The sequence below is a fragment of the Haemorhous mexicanus genome, chromosome 6, assembly GCF_027477595.1.
Source record: "Haemorhous mexicanus isolate bHaeMex1 chromosome 6, bHaeMex1.pri, whole genome shotgun sequence".
NCBI classification, from domain to species: domain Eukaryota; kingdom Metazoa; phylum Chordata; class Aves; order Passeriformes; family Fringillidae; genus Haemorhous; species Haemorhous mexicanus.
In genome coordinates, this window is record NC_082346.1 from 31,472,312 (window position 1) to 31,484,544 (window position 12,233).

Sequence of the window (12,233 nt, forward strand, 5' to 3'; positions counted from 1 at the left end):
TCCAAGATGGCGGATGGCGCCTCGGCCCGAGATGGGCAGCGAGCGGTTCCCTCACCAAAGATGGCGGCGGCCGCGCCCCGCCCCCGCCAGCCTGGCCGCCGGCCCTGCGGGCGCGTGCGCGCGCGGCGCTCTGGTGCGAGCGGCTCTATGGTGGCGGCTGCTGGCGCGGCGGCGCTTCCGGCGGGCGCGGGGGCCTGTGGGGGATCGCCGCGCGCCACTTCTGCCCGGCGGTGCTGAAGGAGCGGAGCCGCCATGGTGAGAGCGGGACGCGACCGGATCGCCGGGTTTCGTGTGCACCGCGCCCGGCAGGGCGGCCTTCCCTTCCCCTCCTCTCCCTGTCCCCCGGGTTACTGCGGGCGGGAAGGCCGCGGCCGGTGGTGCGGGCCCGGGCGGGCGGCTGCACGTTTTGGCGGGGCAGGGCCGGGCCGGGCCGGACGGGGCGGGGGCACAAAGGCGGCGGCGGCGCTCGGGGAGCGGTGCGCTGGAGGCTCCCGCCCCTCTCCCCCGGCAGCTTCGGTCCCCTCTCAGGGCGCTGCTGGGAGCTCAGCGCTTTCCCGCGAGTGTCGCCCGTCGAGCGAGCCGGCCTTAAATGGCTGATTTGCGCTTTCCATGCTGCTCTCCCTGCTCCTCCCCTCTGCTCGGAGGAGGGAAAGGCGGGAGCTTGCATTGGTGGGCTCTGGGAATGGCACGCTGAAGCCCAAAGGCCTCCCTAACAACGCGGTTTGTTGCGTTCATCTCATAAATTAAGATGTGCTAAGGCAACTTGTTGCTGTGCGGTGGGAGGACAGCTGCTTGTCGCTTGCAGCGAAGTTCCATGTCTGCCCGGTTCTTGCTCCCATGCAGTTGGCTTCGGCCATGATGAGCAGCTACAAGCCCTGTGCCTGTTGGCCAAAATGAAAGGTGGTCCTTAGACCGCTTTTTCTGCCTGGCATTCAGATGTCTGCAGTGTGCTACTGGTTGGTATTTGCATCACTGTACATCTTACCCTTACAATATGTGTTTACCTTCCACTTTTGTTTTGGGGCTTTTTTCTTTTTTTTTTTTGGTCACTTTTCTGTCAAATACGCTACAATTGGTGGAAGTCTCTTTGGGCAGATGCTGCGTAGCTTTTAAGTCCTGCTGGTTTGGCTCTTGCCCCTGCCTTAACCAGTTTTACAGGGTTCTGCCTTCAGTTGCAGGAGCAATTTCTAAAGCGCTCTCTAGAAGTTTGATACTGGTATAATGTAAGCCATGTGGTGTCTCATTCTGTGTCCTGCTTCAAAGCCGCCAGTAGCACTGTGCTTTTAAGGAAAATGCAAAGAAATTCGACATAGGTATCATCGTAATAATGGTCCATGTTGGACTTCTCCAGGTAACTGGTGCTAAGGCAGAAAGGTTTGTGGATCTTCCCTTGTTTTGGTTCTGTCACCTAGGCACACGGGGTAGGTAATAGTCAGAGGAGACTTCCCACCGGCTTCTGAGCTTGTCATTTTTTGTACCTGCGTGGCAGGACAGGACCAGCAATTTTATCAAACTTTTTTTTCCTTTATAAAGTAAAACAATGTCAAGTTCCCAAAGAAATGTTTGAAAAGCATTAATTCTACAATACACATGATCCAGTGGCATTAATTTAAATATTTTCCTGGGCCAGTATCTGATAACAGATATCATATAGTGTCTGAAGTGATAAATGTCTTAAAGGCAGAAGCCCAAATGATTTCTGCTGTGAAGTTCTGAAGGAACTGGCTTGCATGTCTGCCTCACTGCTTTTTCTATAATCTGATTATTAGGATAATTTCAGAATTTATGCATTCATTTAGCACTCCTCAGTGACCGTTTAATTAAAATGATAGTGCTGGAAAAATTGTTTTATGGTAATCTTTGGCAGTCATTTGGACTCCCTGCTAAGACATGCCTGTTCAAGTACAATACACTTAGGAACAGCCAGATACCAGCCCCCCCTTGGGGAATTCCCTTCAAATCAATCATCCTCTGGCATACATGAAAGTAGATTTAAATTATCTACTCTCCTTTGTATGATTTTTGTTGTTACAGTGTGCAGCTCAGAATTGCCCTTTTTTCGATTTCTAATTAGGAAAAGTCTTGCTCCTTCTTTTTCTCTGTGTACCATTTTCCTGAACTTCTCAGAATCTGCTACTGCTATGTTGAGATAACTTAAAGAACTGAAAACTGTATCCCAACGATGGGAACACTGTCAGTTACAGGATAAGAATTTGTCCTGTTGTTTGGGTTTTTTCCCTGTAAATCCTAACATTTGCCGTTTTTCTTTTCTGTCTCTGCTCTTCATGAGCACTGAATTGGTATCTTCACTGATTTCCAAAATATGGGTCAGGATTTTTCTGTCAGCCGCTAAATAATCTAAGCCAAATGATGTCTTACTCTGCAGTTGCCTCTGTGTTATGTGCTCACCTCATATATTAGCACAGAAAATGTTGGATCCAATTAGCAGCACTGGAAACGGCCATTTGCAGCGTGCTTGCAAACTTTCTGTGGTATGCAACCTGTTAATTAGATCACAGATTGTGTACACTTTAAAAATCTTGCTTCTTTGCTCAAATTACTTGCTGTAGCCAAGTGAAAAATGTTATGGAAATAATGGAAGCCACAGAGTGTACAATCATCTAAGCCTTCCCTGCAGAAGAACAAGCTTATGAATTCCAACATTTGGAACAGTTTTCTGTGCCATAATTATTGTTTAAGTAAACTCATTGAAGTGGGAAAAACCAGTACATCTGTTTTGCAAGAAATAATCTTGAGTGCAGATTTATTGTATCATTGGTGTTCCCTTGAAGTGAAATCAATAACTCAAAATAGCTAATTCTGTTAAAATCTTTCAGGTGACAGTGTGTTTATGTTGGGTCCCCTCTTGGCTTTTTAATTGGGCATTGAAAATTTTACTAACAGCTTGCATTTAGAATAAAATAATTAAATGCACTAATGCCACAGCTCTTACACATTGACTTTATTGCTTTGCTTGTCTGTCTAAATAGAAACTATTTCTGTGGTATTTTTTTTTTTCAACACAATAGCTGCTTTAATGGTGATTCTGCACATTTTAAAGATCCATAAGGATTGATAGGACTTGTTGGAACCAAAACTTACTAACACAGCTTATATAAATAGTAAATGCTATGTGGAAAATGTCCGTGTCTTTGATTGCTAGTCTAATATTTTACTATTACTCTTCTTTTTACTCCTTCTTTCATATAAATAACTTAAATCAAACCAAAATCATTCAAAGTATGCAAGTAACCTGTATTTTTGTGTTTGTTTTGTTTTCCAGTCTCACACAATTCTACTTGTCCAGCCTACCAAGAGGCCAGAAGGCAGAACATATGCTGATTATGAATCGGTGAATGAATGCATGGAAGGTGGGTGGATGCAGACATGGAAGTTAAAAACTGTTGTTAAAATCCCATTTTTGACATATTCATAAACTTAATAAGAAAATAAGTTGCTCTTCGTCTTTTTCAAAGGTAATTCACAAAACCCCTCATGCTTTTAGCTTACCAATGTTCTAGCAAACTAAAAACTAGTTATTATTTGTTTCTAAAACTTCCTTTTTCTATTAAATGTCTGGTTTTGATTTAACTAGATGAAACCTCATCCAGTTTGGGAGAGTAGACAATATTCTTTCTTTCATGCAGCAGACTCGTTTCAATGCATTTCGTTGCAGGATCAACACTTAATTCTCACTATTCTTTTCTTAGCACTGTAAGGCAAAGATTGCTGCTGGAAATACTATATTAAATAAAGGATTGTGTGCAATTGATACATAATTTGCTGTCTCGTGGCACATGTGTCAGAGCAAAGATCCTGTGAAACTTGATACCCACAATTAGCATGGAAAGAAGATTAAAATATTAGAGCTGTAGTTCACTTAACATTAATCTTGCAGGAGGTTTTGTGAGGCAAACAAAAGTATAATGACGACCATGTAAAGTCTCTGTGCTCATTGTAATATTACGTTCTTCTCAAGTGTATCTGAATTATTAGTGGACTAGTTTAAATAAATAAAAGTGTTTTAAATGTATATACAGGTTTGTGCTGTCGCTCTTATCTCAATACCCTGTTGACTCTTGGATCAAGAGTGATCATTCTTATAAGTTCTTCTGTTTCTTAGGTGTTTGTGCAGTAGGAGTATATGTCCCAATTCCTGTTTAAAATTATTAGGAGTTCCAGATGTCCATTGGAGCTTACTGCATGGAAAGTTACATATTTGACAGAACTAAAACTTTTTCCCCGTCCTTTCCATGCATCTTACCTGATTTTATAGTATTATGTTTCAATGCAGATTGCTAGGAACAAAAGAATTTCAGCTCTAGAAAATTTTACTGCTTTTCTAGTGGTAATCTCTAAACTTTTATTTGTGGATTAAGAGGTTAAAAAGTTTCAGCTCATACAGGCTTTTAATATTGCATGGTTAATCTTGTTTCTCTATAGGAGTCTGTAAAATGTATGAAGAGCATCTGAAGAGAATGAATCCCAACAGTCCATCCATTACATATGATATCAGCCAATTGTTTGACTTCATTGATGACTTGGCAGACCTCAGCTGTCTTGTGTAAGTTCAGTTGTACAAGTCCATTTCAGTGACTTAGGAAAGTCACAAGTTTTCCCTCTAAACTCTTCCGTGAGAGTTTAGGATAATGCTGGTTTGTGTGGTTTTTAGCAGTAATTGTAGTGCAGCAGTATTGCAGCTGCCCTAGCAAGTTGCCCAGTCCAATTGAGTGCATAGATACAAGGTACCTCTAAAGAAGACTTAGAAACTAACAGCTCCACTTGGATTTTACTCACACTGAAGGTGACTGAAATCTAGGAGTTAAATACAGCTGACTATTTTATTACTACTAGAATCTATTTAAATATACCTTTGTGCTGTTGGTACAGTTCCTCAGGAGGCAGAATGGTTATAGAATTTTTTTTCAGCTGAGAGCAGTACTTGTGGTAGAGTAGAAGGCTACAGAAGTGCATCGCAGCCAAAAGTTTGTTTGATCAAGATACAGCAAGATGAAAGTTTATCTAACAGACTGAAACTAGCCACTTGTTTTAGGAGGTAGCAGCTGTTTTCTAGGATAGTCTTGTGCCTTTCTTAATTAAGCTTCTAAAATCAGTGTCGTACCAAATTCTACTTCAGCTTATAGTTTTCCACCAGATGGCACACATAGCACAAGGTGTAATAGACGTGTCTTGTTCACGGAAATTTCCTGAAGTACTTGATGTCTGCTCTTGCTGTGTAGCATAATGAAAGGATTTAGGGAGGGAAGGTAGAAATCATTAACTTTTCCTGAAACTAGCATTTCTTACGTTGCACTAGAACTATTGCTGTATGAGCATACACTGAAGCTCTTTGTTTGGCTTTGATCCAGTCGTGCTGGGGTTTAAATAGTAAGATGTTGTACTTAGAAACAGCATGCTTAGGGTTTTTGCCTTAGGTAAGAACTATAAATTGTTCTAGAATTAGTTAACTTGGGATTTTTACTTACTTTCTTACCACTGTTCATCTCACCCTTCTTATCTATCAGAAATAAAAGTATATCAAGTTTAAAGACTGACCAGGACTTCAGTAGTTCTTGAATCATTCACTGAAAGTACCATCTTCATGAACAAGATATTGTATAGGAGGACATGGGCCTACACAGAACTTCACTCAGATTGCTTTCATTTTTTAGTCTCATTCTGTTTTAATTCAACATGCCCTAAATACCTGAATTCTCTGGCCCTTGCTAGTGGACTGCTTTTATCAACTATCCTTGAGTAGCAAAGAAAATGCATCTATGGGTTCTTGTTTTCAGTTTGCTTTTTATGAAGTATCCTTGTTAGATGTAAGCTTGTCCTCAGTGCCAACTGGCAAGAATCCTTTGTCATCTATCTGTGAGTCTGCCTTTGCTCCTGCAAAAATTTGATCTTTAAAATTTTTCAAAAAATTCCATACAGAAGTTGAACACTTAAAAACTTAAATAAATCCTTGAAGTAATGTTGAAGAACTGTTTGACTCATTAAGACAAATTAGATTGTTTCCTGGTGGAACTATTCTTCTGCAGGCTGAGCTCTAGGATACAAAGATTCTCTACTTGCTGTCTCCCTTAAGTAATTAAATGTGTGAGTTAAAATGTGAACATACTGTGGTCCAGTCACTTAGTAGTGCTTGGAGCATCTCGTTTTGTTTCAGGCTCAGTCTAATCTGCTGGACAACTGTTTTTTAGAGAACAGGATAAATCCGTTTGCTAAGTGGCAATTCCCATCTACTTCTGATACTACCTTCTGTACAGCACTTTCTACCTCATACACTTGAGGACAGTTAATTGTTTCTGAAGTTCTTCTGGTAGATGTACCACAGAGCAGACTGACATTTCTTGTTTCCTCTGCAGTTACCGTGCTGATACTCAGACATACCAACCGTACAACAAAGACTGGATAAAGGAGAAGATCTACGTTCTCCTCCGCAGGCAGGCCCAGCAAGCAAGCAAATAATGGGGGCACCATTGCTGCGTGGGTTTGGGGGGGTTTGGACAACAGGTGTGTACAGAGTGTAGTGGTGAACGTTTTGTATTATAGTCATCCTGTTGCCATCTTGATAAACTCGTTAGCCAGGACTGATTGTATTTTTAGAGATACAGGGATTTTGTTGGATTGGAATTTTTTTCAGTGTAAATGGAGAAGAAAGTACAAATCTTCAGCAGAGTTTTGGTTTTTTTCCTCCAGTTTGCTAATGGTCCTACCTTATTTGAACCCCTGGGGCTGTTCACATTGTACTTCACCACATTTGCTGTATGTGCCCCTCTGTGAGTTTTTTTTACATTCAGTTATGTCCTTGAGATGTCTTAATGGGAAATAAAAATCTACCCTTTAGTTAAACTTGAGTGCTCAATGTTGTGGTTCCTGCCAAAAAAACACAAATCTTTTTTTCCCTGTTATCCAAAGGATATGGCTTGAAAGGTCACGTGGACTGAACCAGCAGTTATTTCCTGTATTACAGAACAGCTCAAATTCTGGCTTCATCTTGGTAGTTTTCCCTGGGTATCTTTGGGAAAAACAGCAACCCTTTTGCACTGCACAGCTGATCTCTCTACAAGGCATTTTATATAGGTGTGTCTGCTCTGGAATTGGTGATGGATGAGAGCAGGCTGAATGACATCACAGGCCCCTTGAATTCGTCTGCTCACAATTTTCCCCCAAGAAAGGAATAGGCAAAGCAGATTGCTCCCATGAAAATCTGCCCCAAACCTAATTTTCTCTTTACAGAAAATAAAGACTTAACTGTTTGCCCACACTGTAAGTTATATCTGCCTCCATCTATCTTAAATGCTGATGTTTTTGTAATTTTGCTGTACTGAAAAGATTTGGATTGGAGGACACAGACCAAAAAAATAGAGCAGGTAGCAAAGAAAGACTGGTTTGGCCTTTAGAGTTTGCCTGCTGTAGGAACAGACTGTATAAATTACACTCAACCAAGAGCAGTTCTGGGATTGACAGAGGATTGCAATTCTCTCCAATGCACTTAACTTCCTAATACACATCAATAGTTTCTGCTGGACCTCACAGCAAATGCACTGGCTGAAAAGAATCTTGAGGCAAAGTGACTGTCTATAGTAAAGCTTTAATGAAAATAGCTTTACTTAAGTGATAAGTAATAGCTGCTGAAGACTGGGAATCAAATTGCTGAAGGGATATAAATTCTTGGAAGGAAACTGGGTGAGGGTGTTAAACCTCTCAGCACCAGTACAGGTTGGAGATAAGACCTAATAGCTCTAGAATTTATAGTGACAAGGAATAAATTCAATCTGCTAACATCAAAACATGCTTCCTTTATAATGAATAGTGATTTTCAAAACATTGTGGGTCAGAAATATATTAGTACACTTAAGATTATTAAATCAGAAAATACTTTGGGGCATGTAAGTTTTATGTCCAGCTTGAATACAGTAAGTAATACTTAGAAAATTCATTATTGCTTGTATAATAACATTCAGATTTAATACAAGCAATATTATTTTAAAAGCTGTTATAGTTTATCTTCCTGAATAGCACATACTAAAATAACATGTTCTCTCCTCTCATGTTTGAGATTAATTTCAATTTTTTTTTTTGTAAAATTTCCAATATTCTCTTGGATGCGATTTTGCAGTCTTTAAATGAAGCCAAATAAGCATTTACCTAATTCTGTGGACTTGCTTTCAGTTTAAGAAAAAACAGCAATGTGATCTCTTTCCTTAATGTGAAAAGCACAAAGGAGTATGCTGAATCTCTAGTAATCAGGCATTGGAACACAGCACAGCTCTTCCTTCGCAGGTACCTTACATCTGATTTAAGAAAATCTTCCTCTTGATGGAGTGATAACAATGATGACTGTGCAAACTCAGACCAGCAAACAGGTATAAAATATAAATTTCTTATATTAGAGCAGAAAATAGGAAGAAGGTACTTTAAAGGAAGTGGTAATTAACCTTTCTGCTTTTTGAAACGGACTTCGTGATGATATGATTTTTAGTGTTTTGGAAAGTAGAAGGTTTGCAATCTTTAACTTAAAGGTTAGTTCACTTTTTTTTAAACATACAAGCTGCTGTGGTCATTTCAGTAATGGGAGTTTTCACAGAATTGAAAAGTAAGTAAAAAGCAAGTAAGTGGTCCTTTCATATCTCTGGAGCCAGATTTGGCCTTTGCAGATAGAAAAGTGTAGTCTGTAGGCCACTTTAGAAGAAGGGAGTTGGGCATCATCTCTTTTCCCCATTTTCATCCTGCTACAGGTCTTTTTTTCTTTTTCTGTAATAAGCTACTAGTGAAAACTCTAGTGCATAGTTCTTGAGCTGCTGTTTTTTATAACCCTTCACTGCATTTTACTTGATTAACTATTTATGAAACATTAGATTTGTTGCTGAGCTGAGCAGCTGACCAGATACACTGCGAGGGAGAAAGAATGCTACGGTATCAATCCAATATGCAACAAGCTAGAAAGAAGAATCTGGAAAGTTATCTTCCACTAACCACCTGGTGCCTTCAGAAATTTAGTGGAGAGGGTTGTGAGCACTTAGAAACTTATTATATGCACTTCTAGTAATGTAGGCTGTTCTAGCAGACCATGAAAAGTGACTTCACTTTGCTTCTTTGTTCCTACTGAGTAATGGATAGCAGCAGGGTATGTAGTACCTCCTGCAGTTGCACTTGTCCTCAGAGGCATCAGTACTTTGATAGCAAGACACTGATAATTGCCCAAGTTCAGCTACTATAAAAGTGAGGTTCAGTAGCAGCATTTTGCAGGTAAAGCCATTAAAAAATTATATGATTACAGAAAGTGTGTCAAAAAAGAATCTGTAATTCCATGCATGCTTTGCCTGCAGCAAATTAACTGGTGCTTCTTAGGTATGGATAGATACAAGTAACTGTGCTGGTCACACCTGCTACAGTGTGGGAATAAATGAGAAAGGAAATCATATTGGCTGCTTCTGCAGGAGAGTGGTACAGTATTTTAAAACCGGGATTAAGAATGGAATCCAGAAACCTAGTATTTCAAAGTGTGTAGAAATACTTAATTTTTTCCAAAAGCAAGTCCATTAAGGAAGCCTAGCCTCAGACCAAGGAGCTGTATGAGCTATTTGCCCGGACTGCAGAGGAACTGAGGTGCTTGCCTGACTTCTGCTTGCCTTGTGGACCCGTGAGCCATGCTGCTGCTTTGGTAATCACAGACTTGGGAAGTCCTCCCATAGCTTCTGCACTGCCTGCCATGGACTTCAAGTTAAGGAATGACCAGACTGGCACAATTCATTTCTTGGCAGGGCTGTTCACTAAGCAAATAGTAGTGTGAAGTTATGTGATGTGGCTGAGCTGAAGTAGCAGTTCCCTGCTGTTGAAAAGCATAATTCTGCTTCACACTACTGTACAAAAGGGATACTGGGTGTTGTGAGGAAGGGGAGAACAGGACTGCTAGTCAGCACCTACAAGCAGAGCAGCTGGTCACTTAAAAAAAACCCCAAAACCTGATATTTTGAGAACAAGGACAAGCATGGTAGAGAAATTGGAGTGTATATATAAAGCACCCATTTATCTACCGTTGCAAGCTCCTGCCAGTCAGTAATGCACTGGGTCGGGGAGTAATCCCACTAAGATTAGAATGTGAGTTGTGTTTGACACCACAATAATACCAGAATCATTCTTACAGGAATCCCACTCTGCAGCCTCCTTCAGTATGCTGAAGGAGAATTGTGAAAAGCAGAATTTAGTTTGCTTTCCTCCTCTGAGGGTAAAATAAGCTAGGTAGTTAAAATACTTGCCTACTATTGCTTCCATCATCACTTTCTTTTAAAATAGACTGAAATCCTGACATCCATCACAATGCATTATAAGCACAGCAGGAAAGTGGCATCATTGCTAGATCAGTCTGTTCTTGTGCTTATCACCATTGTCAATGTACAGTGGAGGAAAAAAGAAGTAGTCAAGACCACCTCGTTATCTTCCTTAGTAACTTATAAACCTGTTTACAGCAAGAGGAGACTTGACTACCCACAGTATTTTCAAGGTTGAAAGATTTTTTTGGCTTGCATTAGAAAAGGGTAGGTTGTAAAGTTGCTGGTTGGGTTCTCATTACCATATGCCAAGCAATTTGTGCTGGTTCATGATGCACTGAAAGCAAGGATGCTTCTTACTCAGGGGGAAGAGGGGAAAGTTCCAGCTGCTAGACTTTGGAGTATATAAACAGTTATGTACATTTGCAATCCCCACTGAGTAAGGGTCTCATTGTACTGGAACTCACCTATACTGCAAACCCATCAAAAAAACCTAATAAACAGAAAAATCAAGGGTAGCTGGGTTACAAGTGCAAAACAATTAAAACCTCCTGTTTTTTCAATTGCTGTGAAACTGGTGTTTTCTAGACCCTGGTGAGCATTGAAACAAATTGGTTTACCATTATCATAGGTTGAGGGGGGCAGGGAGTTTCAGTTAGCAATTGTCCAGCAGGAGATGGGCTGTGGATGAGGCTAAAGATTCTCAGCCTCAGTGAGCATCTGAGCCACTCATTTTAGGTATCCACTTTGAAGTGGATACCTAAAAGTGTTGACTTCAAGGTAAAACGATAAATAATTTGTACTAGCTATAGATAATCAGCAAGAGTACATCTGTTAAGATAGAAAATTAATTTTGCACCTCTGTCATACTAGTCAATTCCCTCAAGTTTTCCACACTGAGTGTATTGTCTGCTATAATGTTACTCAGTGTTGCCCAAATACAAGGTACCATTCATGGAAACAGCAGGGGAATGAATCTGCCACTGAAACTCACTGAATGGAGATGCTCAGCTTTGCATAGTACAAGGCAGCTATTATCACCCACTAATAAATGCTGCTTCCGCACTAGATCTGAAAAGGATTAAGGTAAAACCTGTCTTGATTTGTCATAGGAAAGCATTAGATTGTAGGAATTAGTTTTCTCATTACTGTAATCTGACCTATGCCTGTAGGAACATTTTATCTGGATGAAGTTCGGGCATAGCTCCAATTCATAGGTTTTATTCAAACTCTTTGCGCTGAGTTTGCAGTGACACACAAGTAAAACTTGCATGCTGCATATGCCTGCTCAGCACCATTCCTGGTGAGCATTAGCAAGGGTTTTGTTACCAATTTCGTACACCCCATAGCCATCTGCTGCTGCATCCCCGGCAGTATCTCCACAGTCCCCAGCCAAGACTGTTGCTGTGGGCTGTTGTGTGTATCAGTGACATCCACGCATCTTCTGGAACTCTGTAGCTGCTGCCTGCCTGTATCTGTGCCAGGTAAGTCAACAAGAGCCACAGAGGTGAAAAATATGGCAGTGTACTTGGAGGCTGCAGTGTCTGGGCTCTACCACTGGCTAGATCTGACACTTGTATTGCCCTGATCTCTAATGCACTGGGGCTTCCATCTAGTGTCTTTCATTGCTGCTTCTCCATCACTTCATTAGCCATGCAGGAAACACACTCCCAAATTTAAATTATCTTCTTAGTTACCATGGGCACTAGGTTACACACACAACACAAACTGCTGCCCTGAGAGGTGGGGAATGTCCTTGGAGACATTCAAGACTTGACAGAGCACTGGTCTGATTAGAGCCATTAGACCCACTCTGAGCAGCATTTGACTAGACGACTTCTGGATCTCTCTTCCAATCTAAATTATCCATCATTCTATTGGAGTCACTACTAGAAAACACCACATCATGAAAAATGAGAAATCTGAGTCCCTACTCTGACCAGTTTCATACAG

At 40.9% G+C, this 12,233-nt stretch overlaps 1 protein-coding gene across 1 annotated transcript; it reads left to right on the forward strand.

Annotated features, from left to right (window-relative positions):
• Positions 1 to 125: 125 nt before the first annotated feature.
• Positions 126 to 6,858, forward strand: ERH (ERH mRNA splicing and mitosis factor). The gene is made up of 4 exons (XM_059849689.1): positions 126 to 255; positions 3,284 to 3,371; positions 4,444 to 4,564; positions 6,372 to 6,858. The coding sequence occupies exons 1-4, from the start codon at positions 253 to 255 to the stop codon at positions 6,472 to 6,474; spliced, it is 315 nt and encodes a 104-aa protein (XP_059705672.1). The 5' UTR covers positions 126 to 252; the 3' UTR covers positions 6,475 to 6,858.
• The last annotated feature ends 5,375 nt before the right edge of the window (positions 6,859 to 12,233 follow it).